This window comes from Mytilus trossulus, chromosome 1, assembly GCF_036588685.1.
Source record: "Mytilus trossulus isolate FHL-02 chromosome 1, PNRI_Mtr1.1.1.hap1, whole genome shotgun sequence".
NCBI classification, from domain to species: Eukaryota; Metazoa; Mollusca; class Bivalvia; order Mytilida; family Mytilidae; genus Mytilus; species Mytilus trossulus.
Window position 1 is genome coordinate 541,451 of NC_086373.1, and position 19,524 is coordinate 560,974.

Sequence of the window (19,524 nt, forward strand, 5' to 3'; positions counted from 1 at the left end):
AATTAAAAAAAGAAGGTGATGCGGAAAAATCAGTCCAAAGGTTGATTAGACTGGTTCGCCTATTTTAACAAACTGGCGGTCATTATTTTTATTCGGTTTCCTTTAAAACAGCACTTTTTTGTAATAAAGACATATTCAAACTCAGACCAGAGAAAATGAAACACATGACATGTTTGTTACTATATTATTAGGTATATTTACACCTATCACCGTTTGAATGTAAACAATCACACACGTGGATTGTGAAAGATCAAAAATGCCAAAAGAAAAGACTGTTAAAAAATCTAGACAGCACCAGGCTGTCCAAAAGCAAGGTACGTATACAATAATGTCAAGTTACATATTGTTAAGGGTACTAATAATGGATGTTGCTGAAACACAAGACATGTCGGGGAAAAATAAAATTCCTTGTTTTCAATAAAATCACCTAAAAAAAAAGAAAAATATTAAACTCCGAAGAAAACTTATAAGGGAAATCCGTAATCAAACGGCAAAAATCAAATTCTCAAACACTTCAAACGTATAGATAACAACTGTCATATTCCTGACTTGTATAACGATGTTGCTTCCCCTCAGTACAGAATTATAGTTATCCCGTACCATTGTAAACTCATACCACTTAACAAAAACTCGTACCAATGCAAACTTGTATCACTGCTAACTCGTACCAACTTATTTAAATGGTGTTTATTGATGTATGTAATTTACTTTCACTCAATACCTCTCAAGTCTGTAAAATGATATAATTTGAAAGTACAATGACCAATTTGCAGCTAATGTTCCCTGTCTATTGGATAGAAAATACCGTGGCAGATTTGCTTTGTTGTCTCCTTTGACTTTTTTAAAACTTTTACTGATTATTATTGAATTTAATTTTTAATCATTCCAAATTAATTTTTCATGCATAAATCCTAGCACTTAATCAAAATGATTTCCAAAATGAAATTCTTACTTTTTATAAATAACAAGTTACATTGAAATGTAGCCGTTTCCAGTTCCCGAATTTTCCCACCAAAAAGCACATGACTTTCAACAATTGTAAACATACCATTCAATTTGTGATCATGGATTACAGCATTAATTAATTTAATTTGGATATAGATATTCAACTTAAGGTACAGTTAAAGCAATGTTTTTTCTTTCTTCTGGATTATACATGTAACTACTTTGAAATATCAGCTTGAAAAATAAAGCTTTTTAGAAAAACATTCGTATTTTTGTCTATAAAATCCAGTATAAAATTCAAGTAATTCAACATTAATTTTATTAAGTTTACAAAATAAATAACATAAAATATTCGTAATTTTTAATATATTTTTGATGGTACGAGTTTGCAGTGGTACGACATCCAAGTGGTACGAGTTAACTTTTTTGGTACGAGTTTCTGTTGGTACGAGTTAACTTGCTTCCTCAGTACAGGTAGAACATAAAAAGCCAGTCTTAATCAACTGAGCTAGGGAATCAATTCTTTGGCTCAGTGGGTTAACTCACTGACTCTCAAGCAGATGATCAGGGTTGGAATCCCGGTGGTTACGATATGAATTTGTAGAGTAGATACATGCTCTCCGGTTACATTTGGCGCCCGACTAAAAAATCCACGATGATTTCTGCTGTATAGCCAGGGTTTGTGTTGTTTAGAGTCATATATAAAGATATGATGACTCTTGTGGTGGGGGAATAGTGTAGCAGGGTTGCTTCCCCTCAGTACAGGTAGAACATAATTTACATATGAAGCCAGTCTTAATCAACTGAACTAGGGAATTGATTCTTTGACTCAGTTGGTTAACGCACTGACTGTCACGCAGACGACCAAGGTTCCAATCCCAGTGGTGACGATATGAATTTTTAGAGTAGATACATGCTCTCCGGTTACACTTGGTACAGGCATTTTTATATGAAGAAAATGTGGTTTGAACCTGGTTTTATAGCTAGCTAAACCTCTCACTTGTATGGCAGTCACGTCAAATTCCATGGTATTGACAATGACAAAGAAATATAAAGAGGCATATAGACAAAGCACATAGTAAAAAAAACCAACAAGCAACAAACAAGATTTACATTACCTCAATAACAGGATACATGAGTATAGAGCCTCGCTATATATGTATCAAAGTAACACCAAAAGACATTTAGACAAAGCACGTTAGCAAAAATGAAAGACAAGAAATAAAGAATATCATAAACAATAACGACAGGATGTACAAGTAATGCCAGTATTTTAATCACAATAAAAACAAACATTTAACAATGTTTAACAAAGAACATGAAGAAGAACAATAAGGCATAAATCATATTAAACAACCTCATTCATCCGTTCTTATTTCTGAATTCTTATTTATGCATGCCAAATCCACCCATAAATGACCAAAAAACCTTAAGCATTGAATGATATATAAACATGTATAAGGATGTTTTTGTTGGCCAGCTGAAGGACGCCTCCGGGTGCGGGAATTTCTCGCTACATTGAAGACCTGTTGGTGACCTTCTGCTGTTGTGTTTTTTTATTTTGGTCGGGTTGTTGTCTCTTTGACACATTCCCCATTTCCATTCTCAATTTTATAAGGATGTTTTTGTTGAATACTTTTCTTAATTTTCTCATGTTTCTTAATTTTTCCTTTGTACATACAGCCATGACATACATTGTAGTTGTTAATGTAAATACAGTTGAACTACATACATCCAGTGGAACTGTTTCATATATATATATATAGATACTAGTATACATTTTTTTGTTTTAATTCCAGGAATTAATTTCAACAAAGACTTTGGGCAGCATATTCTAAAGAATCCATTAATTGTCACAAGTATGGTTGAAAAGGTAAAATCTTAGCCAAAATTTTGACAAGACATATTATGGTATACAAATGTCCGTCTGTCTGTCTAGAGTAATCATGTCACACCGTTACTTGAGAACGAATAATCCAAATTTCATGAAACTTAACATGCTTAAAATAGTTGTATCTTATGATGGTCAAACGATCTGTATACTTTTTGGTGAAAATAAGATTAAAACTTTTTGAGTTTTAAGACTTTGTAACTAAAACAGAGGTGTATTTTTTCACATGTTGCTTTTAAGTTTACACACTTCTTAGTAATATCAATCAATCTTAAGATCTTTATACACATGTTATACTTGTTGGTGAGTATTCAATTTTATTTTAGAGTTTACCACAATAATCATAAACAGCATGAACAGTTTCTGAGATACAGCGCGACATGTGTAAGGGTTAGGGTTAGGGTTAGGGTTAGGTTTAACAAAAAACTCTGGATTTTGTGTTTCTTAGTATTGTGTAAGAGTTTCTTAAAATTTGGATGAGACAAACTATAGTAAGGGCTGGAATTTAAAAAAAAATACAATATTCAAAGTCATAAAGGGGCAAAACTTGAGTCTAGAACCATAAGTCACTCACTGTCCAAATTCAAACTCTGTCTTTGAGTTTTGGTTCTTAGTATTGTGTATGAGTTTTGAAATTTTGAATGGGACAATTATAAGTAAAAGTACGGAAATGAAAATGGGACAGACCGACAAGCAGCATGAGCAGTACAGGGATGAAGGGTAACACTTAATGCTGCTGTTATTAAAAGATCAAACGTTAACTGATCTCATGGTGAGCCAAAACAAAAAAGTCAGAGTGGAAAACAGTATATTATACACATATGAATACTATTATACACATATAAATACTATTATACACATATAAATACTATTATACACATATAAATACTATTATACACATATAAATACTATTATACACATATAAATACTATTATACACATATAAATACTATTATACACATATAAATACTATTATACACATATACATACAGGCTTGATATGTATTCTACATGTATGTGATCAATTCGGATTTAAACATAGTGCAGAATTCAGGGTCTGAGATATATCATGAAACTAAAACTAATGATGTGTTGTATGACTTTAAGAAAGATTACACACCATTTTAATCAACTTTGACATGTTACATGTATGTGCCCTTAAAATAAAAAAAACAGCGGTCAAACAGAAATATCATTTGCTTGCAAAATGTTTGTAAATCGAAATTGATTAATTGTTATTATTTATGAATTAATTTGAAAAGGTAATAGTTCATATTTAAGCAGTTAAGAATAATTATTTAAGTATCAATAATTCTAAATCAGAGTGTTGATGCTAAATTTACATTAAGACAATACATCTAAAACAGCACATTTTACTGTATAATTTCAGGCAGCATTAAGACCAACAGATGTAGTATTAGAAGTTGGCCCTGGTACTGGTAATATGACTGTTAAATTGTTAGAAAAGACAAAAAAGGTAAATTATTGCTGGTGTCAATGCAAAAAACTTACTTGAATCATTTCTAGAGAATTATTGCAAACTGCATGAACAGCTAAAAAATACTTGCTCATCACTTTGCGTAAAATTGTTAATCAGGTCCAGATCTATCTGCCCTGAAATTTTCAGATGAATCAGACAACCTGTTGTTGGGTTGCTGCCCCTGAATTGGTAATTTTAAGGAAATTTTGCTGTTTTTGGTTATTATCTTGAATATTATTATAGATAGAGATAAACTGTAAACAGCAATAATGTTCAGCAATGAAGATTTACAAATAAGTCAACGTTATGGAAATGGTCAGTTGACCCTTTTAGGAGTTATTGTCCTTTATAGTAAATTTTTAACATTTTTCATAAAATTTGTAAATTTTTACTAACATTTTCTACTGAAACTACTGGGCCAATTTCATTATAGATAGAGATAATTGTAAGCAGTTAGAATGTTCAGTAAATTAAGATGTACAAACACATCACCACCACCAAAACACAATTTTGTCATGAATCTATCTGTATCCTTTGTTTAATATTCACATAGACCAAGGTGAGCCTCTAGGTTTTTTTTCATAAGATAAAAGTTATCATCAAATCCATAGTAGACATGTCCTAACTAAGGAGTGACCCGCCATTTTGAAAAGTTTTAAATTTGACCTGCATATGTTTGATAACTTCATTATAATCGAAAATTAAACAACATCACAATCTGACAATTGGATCCTTGAGAAATAACAATTGTAAATGGAAACTCTGAAGGGTTTGTTGTTTTTTTATTACCAGATTACAAAAAAAATGGATATTTTGATAAGGCAAATAAAAAAAAGAATAAGTTGTTATATACAGACTCACTGATTGATTATAGAGATGTCAAATGATAAATACTTATAACTGAATACATTTATATATTTATATTAAGGTGGTAGCATGTGAAATAGATCCAAGACTTGCTGCAGAGTTACAAAAAAGAGTTCAGAGCACGTAAGTTAATGTAAAAATTAAAAGATAACTGTATTTATAGACAGTCAGAGTAAATATAATATAGAACTCGAATATAATGAAAAGGCAAGGGCAAGGGTTTGTTTTTAATTGATTATACTTGAAATTTGTATTTTTTTATCTAATTGGGGTATATCAATTTATAAAGCATTTATAGAAAATAAATGAATCTACAGTACATGTACATAGAACCTAGTGTTACTAATTAACTAACTATTTTACAGCAGAAAGAATTTTAAACTTTAAAAAAAAATAACCAGAATTGATAGAATAGACTTTTTGTTGCCATTAAACATTAAGCCTGTATTCTCTAACCAAATTCATCAAAAAGTGATGTTCATTTGTTTTACTTTTAATGAAAAAATTCAAAGATTTCTTGTTTGTACCAAACTAGTTTTGAAAAATATAAATGAGTCATTGTAAAATAAAAGAATGTTATTCTTTTAAATTTATTATAGTCCCAGTCAGAACAAACTTCAACTGATGATTGGGGATGTTTTGAAGACGGAGTTACCATTCTTTGACGTGTGTGTAGCTAATTTGCCATACCAAATCTCATCACCGTTTGTATTCAAACTCCTACTTCACAGACCATTCTTCAGGTAATTGATCCGTTAAATATGCAGCAAATAAAAACATATCTCTCTAGATATAGAAACATACAGTGACACTATTCTTAAGATATATTCATTCACATTTCATATATTTACATTGGTCACATGTCTGATATATTTATGCACTGTGTGCAATGATGTGTACGCCACTATGAGGTATTCATGTGTTCTAACCTTTATGCAATTATGTGTTATAAATAAATAATCAAGTTTTTTCATATAAATACAAAGTGTATCTCTTCTTAATAATGCTTTTTTAATATTTGTAGATGTGCTGTGTTAATGTTCCAAAGAGAGTTTGCCCAACGACTTGTAGCCATGCCAGGAGACAAGCTATACTGTAGACTGTCTGTCAACACACAGTTGTTAGCCAGAGTTGATCATTTAATGAAGGTTTGTATTGGTAACATTTCTAAAGATGCCTACTATATTCTACTGAACACCAGCTAGAGTAATTATAGAATGTTAATACAATCAGGAAGAAGCTGGGTTTCTGAGAAAAGGAAAAGTCACTACAAACTGCTAATTGTTGAGATTTGAAGTATGCTGTACATTCTTTTTAATTGTAATACTGCGAATTCATTATTATTCGTTGGATACCAATTTTTATGGGATTCATAGGTTCAGACGAACCACAAATTTAAATGTTCAACAAATGACATATTTTCAATAGGCTTTGTATACAGAGATTGGCAAAAACCACGAAATCACATGTCCACTAATATGCAAGTTTTCAGCAATCCATGAAATTGCATGAATCCACAGTGCATGATTTCCACTAAAACATACTGTAATAGACATAAAACATACTGTAATAGACATAAAACATATCTTAATAGACATAACAATCTGCTTTATTTTCACAGGTAGGAAAAAATAACTTCCGGCCCCCACCAAAAGTAGAATCAAGTGTAGTGAGAATTGAACCAAGGAATCCTCCACCACCTATAAACTTCCAGGTTAGTGTATATTCATAAATAATTAAAGACATGTGGAATGATCATCAAGGAGACATATGAATAATTAAAGACATGTGGAACGATCATCAAGGAGGCATATGAATAATTTAAGACATGTGGAACGATCATCAAGGAGACATATGAATAATTAAAGACATGTGGAACGATCATCAAGGAGACATATGAATAATTAAAGACATGTGGAACGATCATCAAGGAGGCATATGAATAATTAAAGACATGTGGAACGATCATCAAGGAGGCATATGAATAATTAAAGACATGTGGAACGATCATCAAGGAGACATATGAATAATTAAAGACATGTGGAACGATCATCAAGGAGGCATATGAATAATTAAAGACATGTGGAACGATCATCAAGGAGACATATGAATAATTAAAGACATGTGGAACGATCATCAAGGAGGCATATGAATAATTAAAGACATGTGGAACGATCATCAAGGAGGCATATGAATAATTAAAGACATGTGGAACGATCATCAAGGAGACCAAGGAGACATATGAATAATTAAAGACATGTGGAAAGATCATCAAGGAGACATATGAATAATTAAAGACATGTGGAACGATCATCAAGGAGACATATGAATAATTAAAGACATGTGGAATGATCATCAAGGAGGCATATGAATAATTAAAGACATGTGGAACGATCATCAAGGAGGCATATGAATAATTAAAGACATGTGGAACGATCATCAAGGAGACATATGAATAATTAAAGACATGTGGAACGATCATCAAGGAGACATATGAATAATTAAAGACATGTGGAATGATCATCAAGGAGGCATATGAATAATTAAAGACATGTGGAACGATCATCAAGGAGGCATATGAATAATTAAAGACATGTGGAACGATCATCAAGGAGACCAAGGAGACATATGAATAATTAAAGACATGTGGAACGATCATCAAGGAGACATATGAATAATTAAAGACATGTGGAATGATCATCAAGGAGGCATATGAATAATTAAAGACATGTGGAATGATCATCAAGGAGACATATGAATAATTAAAGACATGTGGAACGATCATCAAGGAGACATATGAATAATTAAAGACATGTGGAACGATCATCAAGGAGACATATGAATAATTAAAGACATGTGGAATGATCATCAAGGAGGCATATGAATAATTAAAGACATGTGGAACGATCATCAAGGAGACATATGAATAATTAAAGACATGTGGAACGATCATCAAGGAGACATATGAATAATTAAAGACATGTGGAACGATCATCAAGGAGACATATGAATAATTAAAGACATGTGGAACGATCATCAAGGAGACATATGAATAATTAAAGACATGTGGAACGATCATCAAGGAGACATATGAATAATTAAAGACATGTGGAATGATCATCAAGGAGACATATGAATAATTAAAGACATGTGGAACGATCATCAAGGAGACATGAATAATTAAAGACATGTGGAATGATCATCAAGGAGGCATATGAATAATTAAAGACATGTGGAATGATCATCAAGGAGGCATATGAATAATTAAAGACATGTGGAATGATCATCAAGGAGACATATGAATAATTAAAGACATGTGGAACGATCATCAAGGAGACATATGAATAATTAAAGACATGTGGAACAATCGCCAAGGAGACATATGAATAATTTAAGACATGTGGAACGATCATCAAGGAGGCATATGAATAATTAAAGACATGTGGAATGATCATCAAGGAGGCATATGAATAATTAAAGACATGTGGAACGATCATCAAGGAGGCATATGAATAATTAAAGACATGTGGAATGATCATCAAGGAGACATATGAATAATTAAAGACATGTGGAATGATCATCAAGGAGGCATATGAATAATTAAAGACATGTGGAACGATCATCAAGGAGACATATGAATAATTAAAGACATGTGGAATGATCATCAAGGAGACATATGAATAATTAAAGACATGTGGAATGATCATCAAGGAGGCATATGAATAATTAAAGACATGTGGAATGATCATCAAGGAGACATATGAATAATTAAAGACATGTGGAACGATCATCAAGGAGGCATATGAATAATTAAAGACATGTGGAACGATCATCAAGGAGACATATGAATAATTTAAGACATGTGGAATGATCATCAAGGAGACATATGAATAATTAAAGACATGTGGAATGATCATCAAGGAGGCATATGAATAATTAAAGACATGTGGAACGATCATCAAGGAGACATATGAATAATTTAAGACATGTGGAACGATCACCAAGGAGACATATGAATAATTAAAGACATGTGGAATGATCATCAAGGAGACATGAATAATTAAAGACATGTGGAACGATCATCAAGGAGACATATGAATAATTTAAGACATGTGGAACGATCACCAAGGAGACATATGAATAATTAAAGACATGTGGAACGATCATCAAGGAGACATGAATAATTAAAGACATGTGGAACGATCATCAAGGAGACATATGAATAATTTAAGACATGTGGAACGATCACCAAGGAGACATATGAATAATTTAAGACATGTGGAATGATCATCAAGGAGGCATATGAATAATTAAAGACATGTGGAACGATCATCAAGGAGACATGAATAATTAAAGACATGTGGAACGATCATCAAGGAGACATATGAATAATTAAAGACATGTGGAACGATCATCAAGGAGACATATGAATAATTAAAGACATGTGGAACAATCGCCAAGGAGACAAAACTATCAAAGCAAGTTCAAAGGAAACACATAAAACATATAAAGGCAATTATAGGTTACTGTGCATAGATGCCTACCACCAGTCACGGATCCAAATTTTCATAAGTGGGGGCCCACTGACTGCTTAAGAGGGGCCCCCCCTCCCGTCATGCTTCAGTGATTCCCTATATAAGCAACCAAACTTTTTTCTCAAAAGGGAGGCCCCCCCCTTCCCCCCTAAATCTGCCTCTGATCACAACAATTTTTCTAGAACTGTTATGAATTTTGGACTAACATAAGAGAGGGGTGAAAGATACCAGAGGGACAGTCAAACTCATAGATAGAAAATAAACTGACAATGCCGTGGTTAAAAATAAAAAAAGAAAAAGAAAAGTACACAGAACAAAACACTGAAAACTAAAGACTAAACAACAGGAACTTCACCAAATACTGGGGGTGATCTCAGTTTCTCCGGAAGGGTAAGCAGATCCTGCTCCACATGTTGCACCTGTCATTTTGTTCATGTTATTACAAACCAGGTGTTACGGTCAAAAGTCTACTTATTATTGGTTTCTGTTAATTAAGGGTCCTGAACAGTTTCTTAAAGTATGCTCATTCTGGTGCTTTATATACGGATATATTGTGTAGATATAAACATTTGAATGATTCTGATTATCAAATTCAATCAGTTTTTTTTTTAATATAAACAGTAGAAAGCAATATATCCATTTCTTTTCTGATTATGAATATTAAAAATGCCAGTTTTTGTTATAAATTTCACAAGATGTCTGATATAACAATTGAAGTTTCTGTAGCACAGAGAACATATCTTTGACAATAAAATTGGAAACAAGATCACAAGATCTTTTTTCTTATATTGTTAACTTGCATTGACAGGACGATTGTCTGTGTTCCTCATTTCTTTGAATTTTTTAATGATAAATGACATTATTTGGGTTTTGATTGTAGGAATGGGATGGTCTCGTCAGAATTTGTTTCTCCAGGAAAAATAAAACTCTTGGTGCTGCCTTTAAGTAAGTATATAAATGCTTACACTGAAGTTGACTGATTATAAGTACTTTTTAAACAATTAGGAAATTTTCTATTCCAACTTATTTTCTATGTTCCAATAAATCTTGAACCACAGATAGAGTAATTTTATGTTTTCTGTTTTTAAAAGTAAATAAAAGTGCCACAAATGTTTTTTTTTACTTTTCTGTAGATGATTTGAAAACTCAAACAAATTAATATAAAAATAAATTCTTGAGTAACATGTTATAAATATTCTATGATTCTATGAGAGATCATTCTTTTATTTAAACAGCAAAACATTTAAGGTGACAAATAAAATTGAGAATGGAAATGGGGAATGTGTTAAAGAGACAACAACCCGACTGTAGAAAAAAACTACAGCAGAAGGTCACCAACAGGTCTTCAATGTAGCGAGAAATTCCCGCACCTGGAGGCGTTCTTCAGCTGGCCCCTAAACAAATATATACTAGTTCAGTGATAATGAACGCCATACTAATTTCCAAATAGTACACAAGAAACTAAAATTAAAATAATACAAGACTAACACAGGCCAGAGGCTCCTGACTTGGGACAGGCGCAAAAATGTGGCGGGGTTAAACATGTTTGTGAGATCTCATTCCTCCCCCTATACCTTTAGCCAAAAACTACATATTGAGCTGCAATTTACATCACAGATTCTCAACCATTGTTTTTGGTACTGAAGCAATACCAGGAATAATTGTAGCCCAGAATATGTTTGTTTTACAGATAAAATTATGTACAAATATGCAGCTAACTTCAAAACACATTTTATATATTTTATATGTTTATCTTATTAGATTTACCAAGATTCTAGAATTGTTAGAGAAAAACTACAAAACAAGTTGTTCTCTGAAATCAATTGTAAGTATATACAGTCAAACATACTAGGGATGAACTTGTTTATCTCTGTCCATTACATATTTCTGTCTAAATATTCTCAGCAATCACAAGTCATTGCTTCTTGATGGATGATGCCACAGCATTTAATTTGCCAATATGTGTGGATGTAAAATACATTGTTTTAATTATAACTGTTTGCAGGTCTCTATATTTGCATCTATGTTGTTACCTTATTTTCTTAGTGCCTTCTTTGTGTACCTTGTATGTTTCAATGAAGCCCTGACTTATTTGCAAAAGTAATGTATCTAATATATCCTGCACCTGTTTGAAGCTTTTTATCACATTTTTCTCTGCAAATATAATATTACAGACAAGGGGAATAGCTCTGGTAGGATGGCTGGAGGCGATTACATACAGACACATAAAAACACATCAGCTTCCATTTCTACATTTTAAGCAGACAAAGATGACATCACAAACATAAATACAAAATACTGACAAAAGGGGAACAACCCTCTCTTACAAACAGAAACATTATCTGACCATATACTGATATATAACAGTCAAAGCATTTGATATGTGGCACCAATCTGACTATGCCATACATTGTGAATTAGTCAGTAATTGCAATCGGTATTGATTTATAATTTACTGTGGATTCATTTATTTTTGTGTGTACCAATTTTCATGGATTGATGAAAACTTGCATATTCATGTATATGAATTCATTGTTTTTGAAACATTTGCATACATTCCTCTAGAAAATTTGATTTTAGTTACATTTAAATTCTTGATTATCATGTTTCAACGAAATCCATGAAAATTGGAATCCATCAAATATTAAAGAATCTACAGTACCTGCTGTTATTTAGATGTAAACTGGTAATTCTAATCAAGTGGTGGTAGTATTCACGGGATGATGGAAAATAAATCCTGTAAAATAATAGCTCTCCTTGCTATCTAATATTTATCAATGAAACAATACTTATTAAATCATGCTATACTAGATCATTTTGTATTTATGTTATCAAATTTTACAACTCCACTTTCATTAAAGATTTGCATAGCTACCTGATAATTTATGTACATAATCAATAATTTTCTTTTTTTGTTCAGCCTATTCCTCCAGATTTTGATGTGAAAACAAAAGTAGCTGAATTATTACAGAAAAATGAATATGATAAAAAGAGAGCCAGGACAATGGACATTGATGACTTTCTAGGGTATGTAAAGGTCATGTAATTAAAATATTAATTAAATTAATATAAAAGTCGGGAGAGACAGCATTATTGCCAATGAGTCAATTATCAGTCAGAGACAAAATGATTGATTGGTTGGTATTTGTGTAATGCTGAATCGGTGTAAAAGAATAATTTGCAGCTAATTTATTTTAACAAGACTGAAAGACAAGGATATTGAAAACATTGATGACAAATGACAACACATTACTACAATCTCCTAGCTTGAAAAAGTTTATCATCTTTATAAGCACTCAAAACTCTACAAAACCTTGGACAGTGGTTTTTAAACAGAATGGAAGAATTAACGGTTAAGATTTCCTGAAATGAGCTATACTCATCATATCTGTACTTTTATAAATTGTGACTTGGATGAAAAGTTGTCTAATTGGCATTCATACCACATCTTCCTATATCCTATATAAGAGTAAAAACATCATGAACCCAGCCTTTCAACCCGAGTACAAGCATACTATAATTTTAATTAGATTTTTATTATACGTTCACTGTCTTTCCATGGCCATTAACTATACTTGGTTTGTAGTAAATACATATTATATCTTGCAGGTTATTAAATTGTTTTAACACAGAAGGATTTCATTTTACCTGATTCAAGAAGAAACACAAACAACAACAACATATCTGTGATATCTACCTTCAAATGAATGAAGACACCAAGGAAAGCATCAGAAATATCATCCTCCGTTGTTAGGTTTCTGGACATTTATAGACAAACAATAAAACATATACTCAATATGTACATTAACATATTAACTAAATGAAATTAAGTAACGTTATGCTAATGTTCAGTATACAAGTTCATCTTTGAAGGATTTAAATTGTCTATCTGAATTAAATTGTATTAACAGCTCAACAATTGATGCATTTTCTTTGGTATGAATAAAAGGCCATGTTGGGTATTGTGGAGACAATAAAACCAGAAGAAAAATATGGAAATAGCTTACTACATTTGCTGTTAATATAATTGTTAAATATGATCTGATTACGTTTTATTATACACCACTTGATGGGCTATCACTATATACAGTAAATTCAGAAATTATTGTGTGCATTTATTATTGCGATTTTGCCATTTCAGACTAAAATGTGATTTTAATTTTTGAGATATTGAGAAAATTCCTGTTTAATTTATATAAAAATTTATATAAAATCTGAATTTAAATTATTGCAATTATAACCCTATCACATTTTTCGCAATAAAAAAACATTACAATATCTTTTGAATTTACAGTAATTTTACCATTATTATTTTCATCCTTTTTGTTTTTTGTTATGTATGATTACTTGTATAACTGACCCTGTACAGTATAGCATGTAAAATAAACTTATGAATATTTATTGTCTAAATAATTGAAGCCAACATGGGAAAAATAAATAGAGGTTCCTACTATACTATTGCTCTCCTAACAATTCTGTTCCTTTGTTCTTTTTATACTTATAAAATCAATGTTGTCAGATTTGCAGTTACTTAAGATATGATTTTAAAAACTTGTTTTATGACCCACTTGCCAAAATTTTGTTCCATTGAAACTTCATGCATTTTAGACCTATTCTGACTTAGCTGACACGTCAACTAGAAATACAAGGTTATCTGCAGTGATAAAAAAAAAAACAAAGATTTTGACATATTGTACTTTTTGTATGAGATTTATCATCGACATTCAATTTTAAAAATTGCAAAAAATATCATGAGGACCTAAGAGCTTAGAGTCCACAGAATAGTAATACTACCATTATGTCACAAAGGGGTTAACAAATTTCAACATGATCACTTAACCTAATCCTTTTCAAACCTTTGGATGGTTTTGATTTGATATTTACTTCAGTGAAGTTGCTTAATTAATATTTTAATGCACATTATATGTATAAAGAAGAAGTGGTATGCTGGCCAATGAGACATTTGTCCACAAAAGACCAACATGACACAGACATTAACAACTATAGTTCACAGTACAGCTTTCAACAATGAGCAAAGCCCATACCGCATAGTCAGCTCAAAAAGACACAAAAATGACGAATGTACAATTTAAAATGTCTCATGTGCCTGTCCCAAGTCCGGAGCTTGTAATTCAGTGGTTGTTGTTTGTTTATGTGTTACATATTTGTTTTTTGTTCTTTTTTTTACATAAATAAGGCCTTTAGTTTTCTCATTTGAATTGTTTTACATTGTCTTATCAGGGCCTTTTATAGCTGACCATGCGGTATGGGCTTTGCTCATTGTTGAAGGCTGTATGGTGACCTATACTAAGTCTTGTTAATGTTTGTGTCATTTTGATCTTTTGTGGATAGTTGACTCATTGGCAATCATACAACATCTTCTTTTTTATATCACCTTCTTTTCTAATCAATGATTTTATGTTGACAGTCCTAAATAAAAAACTGTACTACAAGTATCACATAAACCTAACATGATCCAAGAAAATGAGGCCAAGGTCAGATAAACCAAACAAGACATACATATACACCTTACAAGCATTCAATATAACAAATATGATTGACCTATTGCTTTTAGTTAAAGAAAAACAGACCAAAACACAAAAATTCAACACTGAGCAATGAACCATAAATGATGTCAAGGTCAGATAAAAACCTGTAAGACTGAGTTACATAAACAAGAGGCTCTCAAGAGCCTGAATCGCTCACCTTATTTTTTTGGTTAAATCCCTCATCAATGACTATTTTGGCTTTTCAATTTATTTAAATGATCTTTGAATCGTCCTATTTTCTTAAAAAGCAAAAAAAAAATGTTCTTTTATGTTCTATTTTAGCCATAGGAGCTATGTTTCTTGACATACAAGGAAATAAAATATAAAATTTATACTAGATACTCTGAAACTCATTTAACCTAAGTTTGGCTGAAATTGATACAGCAGTTTCAAAGGAGAAGATTTTTTAAAGTAAGTCAACATGATGAACAAATTGTGAAAAAAAGACAGGTTGACCTTGACCTAATAAATACTTTAACTTCTTGTCTTATTTGCTCTAAATGCTGGAGTTTTTGAGAAATAAGCCAAAAACTGCATTTTACCCTGTGTTCTAATTTTTAGCCATGACGGCCATGTTTTTTGACGAAATAGAAAATAAAACACAATCTTTATTTTATACACCCTACTGATCATTCAATTGAGTTTGGTTGAGTAGTTATAGAGAAGATTTTTTAAAGTTAGCAAATATGATGAACAAATTGTGAAAAACTGTCATTAAAGGACAATAACCTCTTAAGGGGTCAATTGACAATTTTGGTCATAGACAATAGACAATAGACAATAGACAATATTTTATTCGCACAAACACATTTACATTAAATGGTTATGGCATACAAAATTAAGACAATAAACTTACAATAGTTAAATTGATTACAATTATATTAGAGTGACAGTGGTATTCACAGCAAAGAAGAAAAAAGGCTATAAATTTCAACAGTTAACACATTATTAATGTTCATGAACAATTGAAAAAAGAACACAAACAAAAATTAGGTTGGCAATGCATATTAAAAGAAATACAAGTTATACAGATGTTCTTAATAAAAGACAATCATTAATATACTTTATGGTGATTTTTATAATGACTGGTAAACTGCTATTTAAAAGTACAGTCAAATGCTTAAGTGTTATAGTGGACTGCAATTTAATAAAATTGAAATTAAGATTTTTATTAATATTTTGTATATAGGTATCCCTTAATGATGTATAGCATGGACAGATTGAGAAGAAATGGTATTCATCCTCAATTTCTTGTCTGTTACAGGATAAGCAAATGCGTTTACTTCTTTCATTGTTGGTATAACGCCCTCTTTCAATTGCTAAGGAATGTGCACTTAGTTTAAATTTACTGAAAACTGATCGGTCAGTTTTGAATTTACATATATCAATATATGGGGGCCTTTTTCTAATTCTTTTAGTATGACAAAAGAAATTTAATTTTTCACATTTATTGATAGAACAATTTATAATTTGATAAGCCTGGTCATAGATTCTTTGTTGGATACTATTTATGTGATATTTTAAATTAAAAGTATCAAAAGTGAGATGACCATAACCTAATTTATTTAACCAGTCTTTTACAATGTTAACCCATTTACTTGTTTTCTCTACATTATTATATATTTTATGGACTAAAGTGTAAGGCGAGTTTACAATATGGTTTAGAAATTTTATAGCTGAAAGCTGAATTTTAAAGTACAAAGGGATTCTGTTTGTCTCAGTTAAACAGGCTACATTTGTTGTTTTGCACTGTACACCTAAAATTTCTTTAATAAATTTAATATGTAAATGTTCAAACGGATCTGAATCTTTGAACACTTGGCTTAATTACACCCCAAACTTCACTTCCATAAAGAGTTATTGGAACAACTAAAGTATCAAATAATTTTTCAAGCATACTGCAGGAATTATCTAAAGAGATATTAATTTATTTGTAGATCTTACTTTGCTGATCATTTTTGCTGTTTACAGTTTATCTTTATCTATAATAATATTCAAGATAATGACCAAAAACTGCAAAATTTCCTTAAAATTACCAATTAAGTGGCAGCAACATAACAACGGGTTGTTTGATTCATCTGAAATTTCAGGGCTGATAGAATTTGACCTAATGACCATTTTTACCCCATGTCAGATTTGCTCTAAATGCTTTAGTTTTTGAGATATAAGCCAAAAACTGCATTTGACACCTATGTTCTATTTTAAGTAATGGCGGCCATGTTTTTTGACGGTTTAAAAATCGAAGCACAAACTTTGTGCAGGATAATCTAAGGAACAATCATGCTAAGTTTCATCCAAATCCATTCAGTAGTTTCAGAGGAGAAGATGTTTGAAAAATTGTTAACGACGACTACGACGGACGCCAAGTGATGAGAAAAGCTCTCCTTTTAGAAAAGGTGAGTTAAAAAATACACCAAATATTGTAGAATTATTTCATAAAGTACAAGAAAAACAGGCCAAAACACAAAAACTTACCTATAACCACTGTACCACTAAATGAGGTCAAGGTAAGATGACACTTGCCAGTTGGACACTTTACAATCCATACATCAAATATAGTAGATCTATTGCTAATAGGATCTGAGATATGGACTTGACCATCAAATGGGGTTGAGGTCAAGTGAAAATTGTCTGACTGGCATGAGGACTTGCAAGGTATGTACATGCCAAATACAGTTTTGCTTTTACACTACTCATAAGAGAGGAATTAACATTACAAAAAAAAATCATTTTTTTTTTCTCAAGTAGAATGGGACCATGAGAATGAGGTCAAGATCAATATATGACATACAGACAATTCCTTATATAAAGCATCTCTATAGTATGAAGCATTGAGGTGTTCTACCTTCTAATAGATAAAGCTTTTAAGAAGTTAGCCAACACTGTCAGGTCATTTAGGATTACATATTTTGGTATTAATATTGATTGTCTTTGCATTGGAAATAAACACATTTATTCTAAAACCAGTTGTTGGCATGATGTTGGTTAGGTTCTATTCATATATTTCATGAAGGTATGATACTAAACCCCTAACTGGAGGGATTGTACTTGATTTTCACATGATGAAGACATATAAATCTTTCTATCAGTTAAATTGAGGTTTGGACCAGGCATGTCGTCAGCAACTGCTAGTAGTCCTTTGTTAATTTATGTATCATTGTCATTTTGCCTAGCTAGTTTTGTTTAAACATATTTTATTGTTCAAAATGAAAAAAGGATCAGACACAAGTTTTACAACTTAGTAACGTCTTCTCCATCGGACTCTGACTTCTTTTAAACAGGGTGTCACTGAAGGTACTGCTATAATGTTTCTTTATTCTACATTGGCTAGAGGTATAGGGGGAGGGTTGAGATCTCATCTCACAAAACATGTTTAACCCTGCCACATTTTGGTGCCTGTTCCGAAGTCGGTAGCCTCTTGCTATTGTATGTTTTTTAATTTTAGTTAATTTATATGTTTCGGAGTTAAGTGTGACATCTATTTTCACTGAACTAATACACAATTTAATTTAGGGGCTAGCTGAGATTGTCAGGTTGTTGTCTATTTAACATATTCCCCATTTCAATTCACAATTTTATGTAAATTGATGGTGTTTATGAAATTTTGAGTGATCCATTCTGGCACTCATTTTGAACAACTAAACATCTGATTTATCCAAAACCAAATTTGTGATAATTTTCAATATAGCTTCTTTAGCCATGTATACAAAATTTGATTTTCATACCAAGTGTTGACATGAAAAAACGAACTAAAGCATACCATAATACACCTTTTTTAAGATGGTTGGTGTAGATTGAAATTTAGATTGACCCATCCTGGCAATCATTTTAAAATATGTAATAACAAGAATGTGTCCCCCAGTACAGGGATGCCCCATCTACACTATCATTTTCTATGTTCAGTGGACTGTGAAAATGGGGGGAAACCTCTAATTTGGCATTGAAATAAGAAAGATCATATCATAGGGAACATGTGTACTAAGTTTCAAGTTGATTGGACTTTCACTTCATCAAAATCTACCTTGATTAAACTTTAACCTGAAGGGTGATGAACGGACAGATGAACAGACGAACGGACATACAAACGAACGAATTGAGGCAAAGACCATAAATGGGGCATAAAAAATTAATGGCAACTATCAATATTGCAAATTAGGCCATGTGTACAAAGAAATGCTTTTTCTTTCTTCTAAAGAAAACACAAGAGTGCACATGCTGAAATGTATATCCGTCTTTACTGATCATTGATATTGTATTGA

At 31.6% G+C, this 19,524-nt stretch overlaps 1 protein-coding gene across 1 annotated transcript; it reads left to right on the forward strand.

Moving 5' to 3' along the window:
- The first annotated feature begins 120 nt into the window (after positions 1–120).
- On the forward strand, positions 121–13,741 carry LOC134711916 (probable dimethyladenosine transferase). The gene is made up of 11 exons (XM_063572906.1): positions 121–314; positions 2,745–2,818; positions 4,225–4,311; positions 5,243–5,304; positions 5,781–5,924; positions 6,206–6,329; positions 6,803–6,895; positions 10,597–10,661; positions 11,478–11,541; positions 12,637–12,743; positions 13,326–13,741. The coding sequence occupies exons 1-11, from the start codon at positions 257–259 to the stop codon at positions 13,366–13,368; spliced, it is 921 nt and encodes a 306-aa protein (XP_063428976.1). The 5' UTR covers positions 121–256; the 3' UTR covers positions 13,369–13,741.
- The last annotated feature ends 5,783 nt before the right edge of the window (positions 13,742–19,524 follow it).

Bases quoted from the DNA above. Each gene is read 5' to 3' on its own strand.
- LOC134711916 (XM_063572906.1), top strand. From the start codon at position 257: ATGCCAAAAGAAAAGACTGTTAAAAAATCTAGACAGCACCAGGCTGTC. The intron at 10,662-11,477 runs GTAAGTATATAA...TTATCTTATTAG, and splicing joins ACTCTTGGTGCTGCCTTTAA to ATTTACCAAGATTCTAGAAT. The intron at 12,744-13,325 runs GTATGTAAAGGT...TATATCTTGCAG, and splicing joins GACATTGATGACTTTCTAGG to GTTATTAAATTGTTTTAACA.